General features: G+C 45.9%; 6 protein-coding genes across 6 annotated transcripts; 3 read left to right on the forward strand and 3 right to left on the reverse strand.

The window, feature by feature from the left end:
- Positions 1-91: 91 nt before the first annotated feature.
- Positions 92-2,696, forward strand: pdcA (Pyruvate decarboxylase; the record flags this gene model as incomplete). Its single annotated transcript, XM_031152790.1, has 10 exons — positions 92-200; positions 340-406; positions 552-562; positions 610-651; positions 714-767; positions 874-1,292; positions 1,432-1,620; positions 1,670-1,970; positions 1,994-2,336; positions 2,396-2,696. The coding sequence occupies 10 exons, from the start codon at positions 92-94 to the stop codon at positions 2,694-2,696; spliced, it is 1,836 nt and encodes a 611-aa protein (XP_031002088.1).
- Positions 2,697-4,981: 2,285 nt separating this feature from the next.
- Positions 4,982-6,947, forward strand: aclL_1 (Cytochrome P450 monooxygenase; the record flags this gene model as incomplete). The annotated part of the gene is made up of 10 exons (XM_031152791.1): positions 4,982-5,023; positions 5,077-5,292; positions 5,346-5,352; positions 5,410-5,683; positions 5,747-5,822; positions 5,872-6,107; positions 6,154-6,215; positions 6,266-6,683; positions 6,742-6,838; positions 6,888-6,947. 10 exons carry the CDS (start codon positions 4,982-4,984, stop codon positions 6,945-6,947), a joined length of 1,488 nt encoding a protein of 495 aa, XP_031002087.1.
- A 458-nt stretch (positions 6,948-7,405) lies between these two features.
- LHYA1_G007867 (putative formamidase) lies at positions 7,406-9,098 on the reverse strand (the record flags this gene model as incomplete). Its single annotated transcript, XM_031152792.1, has 7 exons — positions 7,406-7,503; positions 7,587-7,657; positions 7,936-8,237; positions 8,298-8,464; positions 8,524-8,542; positions 8,778-8,849; positions 8,895-9,098. The coding sequence occupies 7 exons, from the start codon at positions 9,096-9,098 to the stop codon at positions 7,406-7,408; spliced, it is 933 nt and encodes a 310-aa protein (XP_031002086.1).
- Positions 9,099-9,163: 65 nt separating this feature from the next.
- Positions 9,164-9,711, reverse strand: LHYA1_G007868 (putative formamidase; the record flags this gene model as incomplete). The annotated part of the gene is made up of 4 exons (XM_031152793.1): positions 9,164-9,321; positions 9,373-9,397; positions 9,448-9,508; positions 9,629-9,711. 4 exons carry the CDS (start codon positions 9,709-9,711, stop codon positions 9,164-9,166), a joined length of 327 nt encoding a protein of 108 aa, XP_031002085.1.
- Positions 9,712-10,255: 544 nt separating this feature from the next.
- LHYA1_G007869 (uncharacterized protein) lies at positions 10,256-12,065 on the reverse strand (the record flags this gene model as incomplete). The annotated part of the gene is made up of 8 exons (XM_031152794.1): positions 10,256-10,491; positions 10,648-11,035; positions 11,131-11,277; positions 11,385-11,409; positions 11,458-11,469; positions 11,523-11,695; positions 11,773-11,879; positions 11,948-12,065. The coding sequence occupies 8 exons, from the start codon at positions 12,063-12,065 to the stop codon at positions 10,256-10,258; spliced, it is 1,206 nt and encodes a 401-aa protein (XP_031002093.1).
- A 430-nt stretch (positions 12,066-12,495) lies between these two features.
- Positions 12,496-14,618, forward strand: LHYA1_G007870 (uncharacterized protein; the record flags this gene model as incomplete). Its single annotated transcript, XM_031152795.1, has 2 exons — positions 12,496-12,715; positions 13,033-14,618. The coding sequence occupies 2 exons, from the start codon at positions 12,496-12,498 to the stop codon at positions 14,616-14,618; spliced, it is 1,806 nt and encodes a 601-aa protein (XP_031002083.1).
- Positions 14,619-15,102: the final 484 nt, after the last annotated feature.

Below are 15,102 nucleotides of genomic sequence, written 5' to 3' on the forward strand. Positions count from 1 at the left end.
TCTCCTCTGCCTCTCAGCACATCTACTGCTACTACTACAATACTATATCCCCAACTACTACCTACCTACCTCTTTACTCCCCGATCAAACCATGGCCGACTACCGAACCTCTGCCCTCAAGTCCCCAATCGACGTAGCCGAGTATCTATTCCTCCGTCTTCAACAAATCGGCGTAGATTCAATTCATGGCGTACCTGGAGGTATGTCAAATTCTGCTCTTGCTTTCGCATTCATTTCAGTAGGGAGCCGAGGTCTTGTTATATGACTTCGGGTCCCGTCTTGCGAACCGCTTCTCTCCTCAGCCAACCCCTGTCAAAGCTTATACTAACTTGTGAATAGATTATAATCTGATAGCACTTGATTATGTCCCTAAAGTTGGTCTGAAATGGGTTGGCAACGTCAATGAGTAAGATTCTCCCTTCCCTCAGATTACGATATTACGCTCTATCTCATGTACCCTAAATCCATGTACACTTCCGAACTAGAAGCACTTTCCCCTTTTGCACTCGAGATATTCTTTATGGGACGAAACTGACAGTCATATCACCCAGGCTCAATGCTGGTTAGTTGTGGATTATATGCTCCAGCACACCATCCTAACTTATTTAGGCTACGCAGCGGACGGCTATGCCAGAGTCAAGGGCATATCAGGTAAGTGCATCACTCTTCAAGATGCTATTATGTACCATGCAATACTAACCCCGCGACAACAGCCATCGTGACCACATTCGGAGTTGGAGAGCTCTCAGCCATAAATGCGATGGCAGGTACGTTAGTCCGAGAATGAGGCTTTTTCCACTTTAGCAAGCAGTCAAAGTTTACTCTCACACTTTGCTTCCTTAAGGGGTAATGCTAATTTCAGTTCTCTCAAAGGTGCATATTCCGAGCATGTTCCGGTCGTTCACATCGTGGGCACCCCCTCCACAGCGTCACAGAAAAATGGCATGCTGTTACATCACACCCTTGGCAACGGCAATTTCAATGTCTTTTCAGATATGAGTCAAGGTATCTCTTGCGTTATGGAGAAGCTCAACGACCCCATCACGGTTGCTTCTCAGATCGACCACGCTTTGCAGCAGTGTTGGATCCAGTCCCGACCAGTTTATCTCAGTCTTCCTACCGATGTCGTTCAAAAGAAGATCGAGGGCGAGCGACTCAAGACTCCAATCGATTTAAGCTTACCAGAAAATGATCCAGACAGGGAGGCTTACGTCGTGGATGTGGTGTTAAAATACCTATTAGCTGCGAAAAACCCCATCATCTTGGTTGATGCGTGTGCAATCCGACACAGGGTAAGCCTGATTCATTTTCTTATTCGGCCCACTTAGAATTACAGTATCCCGTTTCAATGTCTCAATATTCCAAGATACCAAAGGCTCTCAAACCTCAAAATCCTTCTTGATAAACAACGCTAACACCGAGGACCTGCAGGTTTTGGATGAAGTTCATGATTTGATCGAGAAAACGAACTTACCCGTCTTCGTCACGCCGATGGGCAAAGGAGCTGTCAATGAGGAACATTCTAACTATGGCGGAGTGTACGCCGGAGAAGGATCTCAACCAGATGTGAAGAAGCGTGTCGAAGCTTCAGATCTGATCTTGACTATCGGTGCAATCAAGGTAAACAACTCCCGCCTTATCTTATTAATCAGAACTGATCGCTTCCCAGAGCGACTTCAACACAGCTGGCTTCTCCTACAAGACATCCCAGCTCAATACAATCGATTTCCATAGTACACACATCACAGTCAGATACTCGGAATATCCGGGAGTGCATATGCGTGGTGTCTTAAGACAAGTCATCAACAAAATCGATCTTAACAGGCTATCGGCTGTAGCAGGCCCTACTGTCGAAAACGAAGTCGACAACAACGATGATGGCACACCCACTATTACACAAGCCTGGTTCTGGCCTAGGGTCGGTCAATTCCTCAAGGAGAATGACATCGTCATTACTGAGACTGCACAAGGTAAGCTTATTGTCATATGAAAGGCACATTTTTCATATGGGGGCTGGCTCGGGAGCATGCATATGGGCTCCTGAAACAGCTCCCAAGCTCTTTGCCTCTGTCCCAAAATTCAACCTCTGACTATGCTGATACGTCGATTAGTAATTTTGGAATTTGGGAGACTAAATTCCCGAAGAACGTCACTGCGCTTTCCCAGGTTCTGTGGGGAAGCATCGGATATTCCGTCGGCGCCACTCAAGGTGCGGCTCTGGCAGCGCGGGATGCAGGAACTTCTCGTCGAACAATTCTCTTCGTGGGCGATGGATCATTCCAATTGACTGCTCAAGAAGTATCAACGATGATACGTCTAGGCCTGAAAGTAACTATGTACGGGCCCATTTAATTCTTCGTCCTTGCACGCACGTTAACTGAGCTAACAACGACAGATTTGTGGTATGCAATGACGGCTTCACAATCGAACGCTTCATCCACGGAGTAGATGCCGAGTATAACGACATCGCAGCCTGGAATTTCAAGGATATTATCAAGGTCTTTGGTGCCAAGGATGGCTCATACAAAACTTTCCAGATCAAGACGAAGGCTGCAGTCAACCAGCTCTTTGCGGACGAGGCATTTAACGCAGCGGAGGTTCTCCAGTTTGTTGAGCTTTACATTCCAAGGGACGATGCTCCGCGAGCACTGAAGTTGACTGCCGAGGCGAGTGCTGCCAATAATGCGAAGCAGTGAGAAGGAAAGCTTTTATAGCTAGCGCCGTTGGGCAGCGAATAAAAACATAGGCATCGATGGGTATAGATGGAAGAAGGATTTGGCGTTTATTAGACATACAGGGCATGCAAATTATGAATATTCCTCTCGATCAGGTGTTTCAACAGCTCCGTGTGTTCTCTGGTGAACAATTCCATCACAATAACAGGGATAACCTTGCCAAAATTTTCCGGCCATAATTCCGCATTCAGAAGAAGAGATCTATTTTAGTTGCGTCGTCACTTGACCCATCTAACTACCTACGTAGAGTCTAGAGCAAGCAAGAGATCATAGCCATGGCCTCACCGACCAAGGATGGTCATGTGGGGTACTACTGGGCTGCATTGGGTCGGGGTTTTCTCTCTACGAAGGAGTTTATAATGGAGTAGGAGGTTCATTGAGACCGATGTCCCAATCATCTCAGTTCTTCCTCCCCCCAAAAGACAAGTGTATAGATGTCGGACGGCGGCTTTATGCTTGGCTAAGTCGGGTACGGCTAAAATAGCCCACCTCTTGCATGGTATACCTACGCCAATAATTTAAGCATAAGTGTTACTAGGCGCCTACTACACTACTCCGTATACTCTAAGATGCGTTTTATTTTCTCTAAGTCCCGCTACAGTATGATGTAGCACGCTTGTAGTATAATAGAGTTAAATTTATTACTTCATATACTATTTAGTATATAAGTAAGTAATAACCAAGTTAATTATATTAATACCTACTAGGTTATACCATAGTATTATTCTAAACGTCTATTACTTTCTCTTTCCAACTCCTACTATGTAATAAATAACGCTTCGCATCTCGGCAAAGTCATGTATGCAAAAGCTAGGCTCCTTCTGGCCGCTCTTTCCTCATTCGGACATTGCAACTTTCGAATGGTGTGGGGTATATGGCCAAGTGTTACTTATGCAGCAATATACGCGGTACGCCTCCGTAGGGCCAGTGAAAATTGAAAAGTGGAGGAGAAGACCGTGCGTTGCCGATGCCATCACACCTTACTCTATGAAGCTTAGTAGCGGTCGCTCCCGTGCCCATATGTGACCGGCACTTTACTCATAGCTTGGATATTACGTACCTCATGCCTCGGAAAGCTTAACGAGCTTTGAGCTTTGAGCTTTATGACTTTGTTCCTATCTATCTGTAGAGATGCATCTTCTGTTTCGAATTGTATTGTTGTTCTTATGATAAAGCAATGTCGGAATGTCTCTAGGTCCAAGCTTTCTTTACCAAATTTCATGAGCCTCTTACTTTATAAGTAAAAATGCCTGTCTGTGCTCGCTTTTTTCTTTTGAAACTTGATACTCCCCACTATATCTACCCCATAATTATGTACTCCGTGCCAATTAAGGAGCTTATATTACCGATTAACTAAAGACAGGGCTCCAATTAAGATGCCTCACTTTAAGATGCTTGCTTTAGTCCCGCACTCCGAGTAAGCCAGTCATATGTGTGGGATTCTATCTATTCACACTAAGGAGTGGCCAGACCTTGCAAACATGCGAGTAGCTAGGATCAAGAAGTGGGCAAGGTCTTTTGCAAAGTACTTCTGACCCCATCTTCAACCGGCACATTCATATAGTTCCTATTTAGCCAGTAGCAAATAGAAGTCACTTATCTGTCTGTACTCGATCGCGGTTTGAACCCCTCCTCTTGTTTTACGACCGGCATTCATATCCGTTCATAAAAGACATCGGAAGCTGGAAAGACTGCTTCAGTTGCATAAAAGTTGGACATAGCATAGACTCAAAGGTGGAAACGACGGTGTGAAGCACCATTCGGAAAAACCTGTTTGCGTTAGGAGCAGACATCAAACAAGGTAGTACTACCCCTCCCCCCCTTTAAAAATGTCGATGATCCTTCCGCCACCGTAAATACAAGGGCAGTCGACAAATGATATTGCTACATCTGGAGCTGTATATAGGGGCTTGAAATACCCTTGCCATAGACATTGGATCTATTTTACGACAACTGCAAGGGCATCTAGCCACTCAGTTAAACATGGCCTACGTTTTAATGGGGTCTTTACGTGGTTTAACACTTATTAAAAGAGGGTGTGTGGCTGGGAAACGATAGCACTTATGCAACTTGAGTTTAGCAGTACCAGGTGCGTTTACTATATAAGCGTTGCAAGACACTGTCGAACTGATACGAAGACAATTTGAACAATTTTAGACCTCCCATTTTTTGTCTCTCATCGTCCCTGCGTAGATGAGAACACTCTACTCCAACAAATTCACTCACGGCACATACAGGCCACAACAATGGTCGACTTAATCTATCTGCCAGTTCTGGTAGTTGCTTCTGTAGGTCGCCCACTACACCGTAACTTCCAGTCCTGACCCTCATCCCTTCATAGACTATCTTGTATTTCGGAGTGAGGTTTGTCTATAACGTCTTCTTTCACCCACTGCGAGAGTACCCAGGACCTTTCCTATCAAAGGCTACTCGAGCGGTCTGGGCGTATCATACATTCAATGGGGACATGCTTCAGTATATTACCTCACTCCACGAAAAGTATGGGGATGTTGTCCGAATTGCTCCAGACGAGCTATCCTATAACACCGCACAGGCAGTACGTGGCCCGAAATCCCCATGCAAACTTTTGGTAGCTAACAACGCGTTTAGTGGATTGGTAAGAGCGCACCTAAATATTAACCAGACGGAACATAGTGTATTGAAGTGATTCCAGACATTTACGGACATCGATCTCCCAATGGGAATGGAAACCTGCCCAAGGAGGTCTCGAAAAGGCGACCAGAATTAAATGGCACACCAAGCATAATCAGCGCCGACGACCCAACACATCGCCGCATGAGACGTATCCAAGCTCACATGTTCTCTGAAAAGGCACTTTCCGCTCAAGAACCCCTGATTAACGGCTACGTTGACTTGTTGATTTCGAGATTACAAGAAAAGGCGAAAAACCCCGAAACAAACGTGTTGAATATGGTATTGTGGTACAAGTAAGTGAAATTCGTTGAATACTCGAGACTTCAAGTGTCAATTACAGACTGACTTTTCAAAAGCTATACTACTTTTGATATCCTCGGGAGCCTAGCTTTCGGTGAAGATTTTAGCTGTTTAGAATCGGACGATCTTCATGTAAGTCCAATGCCATCAGTGTTGTCACTTCGATCTCATTATTTCGCAGCCTTGGATTGCAAATATGTGGCGATCCCTCAAGGATGGCACATTCGTGAGAGTCTCAAAGCATTTCCCCTGGCCTTTTGATAAACTAGTATATTCCTTGGGTCCACCAGAATTGAAATCAGCTCAGAAGGTGGATTATGACTTTGCCTCGGGGAAAGCAAGGACTAGGATGGCCCAAGGAGAAACAGACCGTGTTGATTTCATGAGTTATATCCTTCGACACAACGACGAGAAAGGGTAGACTTGCCCACATCCTCAGCTGTGACTCAGCTAATCATTACAGAATGACGACTGCGGAGATTGAGAGCAATGCAGCACTTCTCATCCTTGCTGGCAGTGAGACAAGTACGTATTGCTTACCCCCCGAATTATAGCCATTCTCTAACTTCCCAAAGCCGCGACTTTCCTCTCTGGAATCACATATAACCTTCTACGCACTCCCGAAGTCCTCAAAACTTTGACAGAACTCGTCCGTAACACATTTGCCACGGAAGACGACATCAACATTCATGGTGTTCAGCGACTTGAGTACTTCACGGCCTGCCTCGAAGAGGGATTGCGCACCTATCCTCCGGTTCCTTCTGGACTACCACGTGTATCCCAAGGGAACGTGATCAACAACAAATATGTGGCCGCGGGTACAGTAGTGTCAGTTCATCAGTGGGCAAGTTATAGCTCCCCTAAAAACTTCGCGGATCCCGAGAAGTTTGTACCGGAACGTTGGATGAAGGAGCCACCAGCGAGATATGCAAATGATCACACAAAGGTGTTTCAGCCATTCAGTTTCGGCCCAAGAAACTGTATTGGCCGGAAGTGAGTTGTCCTTCCTTTCAATCGATTATGGCTTTCACTGACCGGGTCCCGTGGGTAGTCTTGCATATGCGGAAATGCGTCTCATTTTGGCGCGAGTACTTTGGAATTTTGACTTGGAGCTTCAACCAAGTGCTCAAAATTGGAATTCACAGAAAGTAAGTTTTATTAACTGGAAGAACCTAAATTCATACTAATTTGTTGTAGGTTTTTGTTCTTTGGGAGAAAGGACCACTTTCCGTCAAGCTTGTTCCTCGCAAGCTTTGAAGAAATATGGTTTGCCGAGGAGGCTACGTCAACTACGTGACAAAACACCCACTCAGGCGATCGTCAGTGCATTGAAGGGAATGAATAGTAGATAGTGTTCTCTTGTCTTCTCAGCATTATCTCACCCTGGACAAAATCAATATGTAGAGTTAGGAACACAATGAATGAATTGCGTTTAACCATCCCCCTCCCCCCAGTTGATTTTCGATCATGTCTCAAAATAAAAGGAATATGGACTACCAAACTGATCTAACAGAAGCTACGAGCATTTTGTATCTCAAATCCTGTACTTCATTTGTAGTTCATGCAAACAAGATAGTGACTATTATCCTATAATAACAAACAACCCAGGACGCAGGGATCATAAGTATTGCTATTAAAGCCTGATTGGGCCTAAGAAATATAGGTTTCGGAGGTTTGAATGCAGATGGCAAGATCAGAATCTTCAAGTAAAGTCACTACTTCTCTCTGAAAGTCAACCCTCCACCTACCATGTCCAGAGTCAGCGATGCCCAATTAAGAAGTGTATGGGAATTGGGAAAACGTCTCGAGACTTCTGAGACGTTGAAAAGATGGAGAGCAAAATAAACCGAACTTGTTCAGAAAAGGGAACTGCAATGCTCTCAAAAAGAGACGTACCCCAAGAGATCTCGCTGTTGGCACCTCCGTTTGTAACTTTGCCTTCGGTGACACCGGTCTCGAAAGCACAGCTGCCCATATCCAGCTTTGTGGCGGGGCCAGTTGGAGAAATATCAAACTGCAAAGAACGACGAGTTAGCTTTGCTTCTGTTGTGAGGTTTTGGGAGGGTGCAACAATGCTTGAGGGGCCGTGGGACACTTGTCCTCAAGGCTCCCAAAGCATGCTGGGCTAGAAACAAGAAAGGGTCCTGAAAACGTACGTCAAAGATGTCAATAGGAAACCCAAGAGTTGTGCATGCACTACAAAGGATTAATTCAAGTTCTTTTTTATGGGAGGGGAGTCTCGAACTTCGGAATGTCAACTATCCCAGCAATATGTCCTTGAACTGGAGCACATGATAGGAGAAGGTAGACTTGATAGTCAGAGTACCCAAATCGGCGTAGATATTCGATACAACGAAGTATCGTCTGTCTATAAGCAACCGTGACATCCATATAGTGTTGTTTACCATGCTGGTCGACGGAAAAGCCTTCAAACGTCAAGTAGCGCCCAGGTCCGTAATGTGGCTCGACCGGCCCGGGAAGATAGAGTGGGGACTTCATTCCCAGATCTGCAATGCCATTCTTCATGACCTTGAAGTTTATAGTAATCTAAGACGCCGATAAGTTGGGTCCAGAGAGAGAATGGGATGGAGGATAAGTTGCACATACCACCCCTGCCATCTCAATAGCCCCACAGAAGGAAATCTCTCCATCTCCTTGACTGAAATGAAGATCACCGACACTGAATTTGGCGCCCGAAACGTGGACCGGGAGATAGATTTTGCTACCTCTACTCAAATTCTTGATGTCACAGTTGCCGCCGTGCTCGGGCCGGCCTTTCGTCGAAGAGTTAGTAACTTTGCCATAGTCCATACTAATCTGTAGAAGCACAAACCGGGAATAGTCCTCGCACCCTCGCGGCCAACTTTTTCCTTTACCTCCTCAGAGGCACTTCCCGCATGGACATTTTGAGGATTAGGAGGCTGTATGGAAACCTCGGGGTCAGTATTGTCTTATATAGTAGATTTTGGAAACTAGAACAACATTCCACTGGAGTTGGGACCATGATTCAGGAGTAGTCGATGCTTGAATGGTGTCTAAAAAACGACCAAATCCTGAAAAATTCAGAGTGGAAAATATCTGACGTACCTGCGCGACAATCCTATCCAACTTATTTGCTGCAATCAGATCGCCTTCACGCTTGTTCCATGTGGCAAGCACCTAATATTTCAGCAGTGCTCTTGCAGAGTGGGTGTGGAGGCTGACTTCTGCTGATGGAGCACAGCCCAGAATACCTGGATGGATGAGACCGGGAAATTTGACATGTGGAATATGCCTCGAGGTGCAATAAATTCCTTCAAAGTCCCAGATTGCTTTGGCTGCAGTGGGGTAAATTTCGTCCATAAAGCCACCTCCATTGTTCTTGTCGAAAACTCCTGGAATCTTCATCAATTTGGAAGCATGTAGCATCATTCAAGGGCGACAAACCAGTACTAAATGGATCAGCATAAGAATCAGATTAAAAGGGAAATAACTCACAATCCCCATGGGGCGGACTCCATCGGCTGTACATCCATAATCTCCACAAGCAAAACATCACCAGGCTCTGCCGTTTCAATCTCGAAAGGGCCACTTAGATAATGGATGCGGGTGAGGTCGACATTTTTAATATCATCCGCACTGTCATTGTTTCCTTGGTAGCTGTGAGATTGTGACGCGATTTAAACGCGAGCCTTGGAATTACCTATTTGCCCACCCGTCCAGTCGATCTATGGTGTGTAAGTTGCGAACCTAACCCGTTTGTACACCAGCAACTTACGCATTCAATCTTTACGGTTTCGTTGTTCTTGATTGTTCCCGCGAATGGGATATCGGGATGCCTGGGCGACGGGGGAACCAGTAAGTTCTTGTCCAAATATTGGGTGTTTTGAGATCAGGGAAAGGAGTGAGGGTCTTGTCCACCTCAGGAAGATATGAAGGAAGGAACTGGCTATTCTTACCATCGGTTATGAATTTTAGATTGCTCTTCGGCCGGGGTATCGAGGGAGACCTCACAAACTTTACGGATCTCTGTCAAGCCCATGATTGCTGAGGAGACGGAGAGAATGGTCTGGGTAAAAGAATCTGCAGGATGAGAGCCAATTTTAGAAATGGTGACAAGATTTAATACTTAGTATTGTAAAACAGAAGAGACGAGAGAATTGAAGACCATAAGTGGCTATTAGTATGTGATTATGATTGCCGTTGTAAGTGTACAGTAAGCATAATATCGACGTAACGTAAGAGGAGAGGGGAGGGGGCGATAAGGAGGTGAGGTAGTGCTGATAACGATCGCGTCCGGTGCGGGGTTTGGTTTCTAGCTTAAGGACCAATGGCACCCGCTAATTAATCATCGAGTGCATTCAGACAGATAGATAGACACTTCACACTTTCAACTTCGGCCGTTTGAAACTCCAATTCCAATTCCAATCCCAAGTATTTGTTTTTAGTTAGTCGTACTGGTACTCCTACATATCAGCATCAGCCCTCGGCTCTCTGACGTCACCATCCGTCGTTCCAAAGAAGAGACCATGCCATGCCATGCCATGACTACCTCGTACAAAACACAGCAGGATACTGTACCTATCCTATCTAGATCTCATCTCCGTATAAGCCGGTGGGGCTCCAGATGGTAAACCCGACGAGCTTCCTTGAGTCTCGACTGTGCCATTGTCTTGTTCTTGGTGTGAGCGATTGTGCGTTGTAGTGTGGGTGTCGAGGTCTGAAAATTTAAGACTCAGAAACTCATGCTTATTCTTCCACTCTTGCTGACTGGCAGCAAATCCCTCACTGCTAGCTGGAGATGGTGGAGGATCGGTGACTTCTGCAAGTTCTTGGGGTCAGATATGCTTAATTCAGGTCTCAGAATCAAGAAAGTGGTATCAGTGTCTCGAAATTTTCGATACAGTAAGGAGAGACTCGAACTCTCGCACGTGTCTGAAGAAAGCAACGAAATGCTCCGAGGATGGTGCTTGCTTACTAGTAATCAAATAAGCAGTACTGGCTTCCGCAATCCCGTAAATCAACACTCCTAGGAGCGGAATTCGTAGGAAGAGATAAAATCCAACGCCGAAGCCAAAGAGCAGACCCTCTCGGTCATGAAACCAGTGCTTCTTCTGCTCCTTTGTAAACTTGATACGGGAGAAGTATGGTTCGAGAAGTTCTCTCATTAGACTTCTTGAAGCAAAATAGCTTTGCAAGAATATGACAAGATACCTGCGAGGTAAGAACAGCCCTGTTCCGAAAACTACTGCTGCAGGTCCAAGTCCTACGACTTTATTGAAAGTGTAAAAACTAGCCGCTGGCAATACTAAACGGCCTATGTATGGAATATAAGACAAAGCAAAGATCGTGAGCGAAACTCCTGCCTGAAAGTTGGAGAGCGTCAGTCCGTATTCCGTGACACCCTCTAACCAGAGCTAAGGAGTATAACTTATCGCTGGGAATCCACTGAAATGCTTACCTTCTTGCCAAATTTCATCAGGAACATGGTGATTGCCTCGGCTTTACTCACAGTATGCGTGCTGCCGTCTCTAGTGGCATACATGCGGAGATTGGGATAGTAGGCTTCTCGCAACGTGGACGGGGCTTCTCCCGTGTGCTTTGCGTACTGAGATCCAAGAAGTCAGTGATCTCTTCATGTACAATTCGAGGAACCAACGCGCTACAAATTCCAGCAGAAAAGGAGAGAATTCTTAAGGTCTTTAGGGTGCTCACGTATGTCTTATCCACCCAAGCTAAACTAGAAAAATATGAGTAACACACTCAGAAGCAGGAGACAAGTACTTACGAATCCATGAACCTGGGATTGTTAGTATGCTAGTATTTCCTGAAATGTATGGTCAGAGAACTTACATATTGTCAAGCGTGGGAGTGACATATCTCATCATAGTCATAAGAAAGAATGGAATTTGGAGAACATAGTTCTGGATGAAATCCAGGCCTTTGACGATATCGTTGTCCCAAGTGGCATGTTCAAAGTCCAGAATGAAGGACAGACACCAGAGCAGCACTTTTATGCCAATGATCTGGACAACACCGCACGTCAGCGCTGGCCCGGTCTGGAAGAAGACATGAAGATGAAGATGATGACGATGATGCTTACCGGGATCGTGATGAGAAGTCGGATGGCAATGCCGGCCGCAACAGCTATAGCAGCTTGCTTGTAATGCTCCGAAGTGAAGAGTTTCGGGTTTTGGAGGGCCCTCAGAGCTGAGATATTGGTGTTAGTAGATCGACGAGGCTGCCATACTGTAACTGTAACTGTAAATGTAACTGACCACCAACTATGGTGAGCTGCGCCCCCCTCAGAATCGCATCGGGATGGAAGCTGGAAACTTGAAGTTTCTGTTTAAGCTGCTCCTGGCGCTCCTTGCTCAAGATTGGTCTTTGGGCCATGCTTATGTCTGATTACAGGGTTGTTTTTAATGTGTCTTGTTGATATGTTGGAGGCATGAGAAGGCACTGTACTTGTACTGTACTGTACCACGTGCGGGTGGGTCGGGTCCTTGTCGCTTCCAGCCTTCTGGATTGCAGTACAGTAAGTACACTACTGTACCTTGGTACTCCGTCCCAGGCAATGATAGCATTGCATCTCCAAAACCTCAATTATACCCGCCCCCGCCATACCGTACTCCTTTGCGAATACTCCTTTCTTTACAGCTGTCGCGTAGACAGCCAGCATCACAGATAAAGGATTGATGTTGCCGCCTTCCTCTGCCATGTGCAGGACACCCGCGGCAAGAGGCTGCAACAGATAGGTACCTACTGTAGGTCTCAGGTCCCAGGTTTCAAGACACCTCCAGCAAACACCACACACACAAAAATCATGATCACTCGGTCTTTCAGTCAGCCTGTGGCCCGGACTGCTTCTACTCCAGATCCGCAAATCGAAGTCCTGTATAATCTGCCTTCCGTTCGCATTGTCGCTTTCACTACACCAAACTCAATATATCGACCTGGCTCGAGCCATGGGAGTCCAGCTGTGGAAGAAGATGCACCAGGGACACTTCCTTGGGTGTCACGGTATGAGAGAACGATAGCTATAGGTAAGCTGCGATGATTTCACAACAATAATTTCTAGAAGCTCAGTTGCGGCGGACCTTTACAATGGTTTCTATTGAGCTTCACCACTACCCACATGTCAACCCGTGGCAGATTCCTCCAAAGTGATGAGATGCAGGAGGGAGATCTCTAGCTGAACAGACGCTGATTATTATTTGTACAGGTCCATTACGTATATATCGAGCACCAGAGTCTGTTGCTTTTCTCAATTGTGCAAACGCTCTACGACCAATCTTACCCAAATCACAATCATGTCAGTCCAATGCTATCACAGTACTGTATTATTCTAAACGTCCAACAGGGTGTGTCGATGGAGACAGCAAATTTGTCCTTCAAATTCGACGTCCTAATTATTGGAGAATCGAAGTCCCCAACGAAAATGCCGAGGACAAGACAAGGATACAGGAACTGAAAGAGGTCCTATCAAAAGTGTTACTGTTCGAAAAGACGCCATGTCCTTTTCAGCGAGATTTTGTTATAGAGCTCCCGGAAGCCCCAAAGACACCCATAAAAAAGCGCCCGTGGAAGCCGGTGGAGAGACAATCGACAGGAAGGTTGCCCTCAGGCTCGCCGGGAGCATACCTACAAGAAGATGGCAACCGAAACTCACCCATACTGGATAATTCTGCGGAGCGAGACAATAACGGGACAATGGCTCCATCATCAGAAACTCCAGCTGCTTCCCTAGAGCCCCAAGTACAGCAAATGACTAATGCTACTATACCCTCTCACACCACTGATGTGACCACGGACCTTTCTGAACTATCTTTGGCGGAACGTTTCCCGCTCGAAGATGAGATGAAGGCTGACCTAACAAGCACCGTAAAAATAGCACCAACCTCAGAGCTTGAAACCACAATTCCAATCTTGGAAAGTGACTCCTGGCTGGAGGAAGAGGAAAGTGACACTTTTAGTGATGCCACAGACGATACAAATATCACCCCAACAAGTCATTTTCAGCCAACGTACCAACCTTTGATTTATGAGCCGGACTCGGATAGCAGGCCAACTGCAATGCAGAATTGTAGTAGATCAATTACAGCTCCGCCATTACTCTCCTTGGTGACTAGCCCCCCTTCGAAGCAACGCACAAAGTCACCCCTAGGACGGCCTGAAGTCACTAGATCGGATTCCGACTTCTCTTCCAGCGTTGATTCTTTCCACTCCGTTCAATCTTGGCACTCTCCTCTCGACCCCCCTTCGCCGCAAAACTCCGATCCTTCATCTCCCCAAACCTATCCCTATCCACATAGCGAGATCATCCTACCAAAAAGAGCTCATGCACGAGACATATCGGAGTTGACTGCAGCACCCGAAACCCCAAAGACACCTGGTGTATGGAAATCCACAATATTATCTGAAACAGAGAGAAGCCTTTCACCCCCACCAAAAACACCCACACTAATTAACGACGCCACTGAGAAGTCCGACGATGAACGACCTGAAGCTATTACTCCACCAACGATTCGACCTAACTTCCGGCATCGAGCCACGACTAGTAGCAACTCTCGTCGTCGACAATTATCCCCCCTACCTGCCGCTGTCAACCTGTTCTCTCCCCCGCGAAGGCGACGGTCACGACGTCTACAAACTACCAGACACCTACCTACAGCGATTTTACAGACAACCGCCAAGATCTTGTTAAGTCCGCCAAGCCATTTACTTCATCTAATGATCAATATTGCATCTAAGATTGCCGCTGGAGAATGGAGAGGCTTCCTCTCAAACCAAGGTGAAAATGTATACTGGGATTTTGAGCAGGAATATGGTGCTGCTCCTTGTAACGAGGATGATTTCGGAATCAGTATTACCCCCAAGCCTTCAAAAGAAAAAAGAAATGCTACGACAAGCAGTACTGATGTAGGCGGAAGTTGGGAAGTTGACTAGTCGAGATGATTTCTATTGCATTGCAGTCGAGCGAGTTACATGTACTATATTTGTACAATACCTGCATTTTTACGATTGAGCAATTGGCGTGGGATCATTTGCGGCGTTTTGTTTGGAAACTTAGGGCTTGGTAACGATGTACATCATTATGGCATTAATTTGGATGTTTATTCCATAGGTTGGCTATCATACTAGGTGTATGGTGATGTAGAGCTCAATCACTACTACCATGAGAATGATATAGTTGATGCAATTCATGCTATATGACTTCTATCATACTTCTAAATGTGTCGCTGCTGATTTCATGGATATGTGTAGGCTCCGTTTATATGCTTTGTTAATATATTATGCACTCCCAGCTGACCTACCCAGGAAAGCCACCCCTAGCCATCTTCTTCGCTCTTTGATCTCTTCTGTTATGATTCGCTCTCGACCCCTTGTTGGCCTCTTTCCTGTGCCTTGCAACCTCGGTATCTTTCTCTCC

This window comes from Lachnellula hyalina (genome assembly GCF_007821495.1).
Source record: "Lachnellula hyalina strain CBS 185.66 chromosome Unknown contig00189, whole genome shotgun sequence".
Taxonomy (NCBI): domain Eukaryota; kingdom Fungi; phylum Ascomycota; class Leotiomycetes; order Helotiales; family Lachnaceae; genus Lachnellula; species Lachnellula hyalina.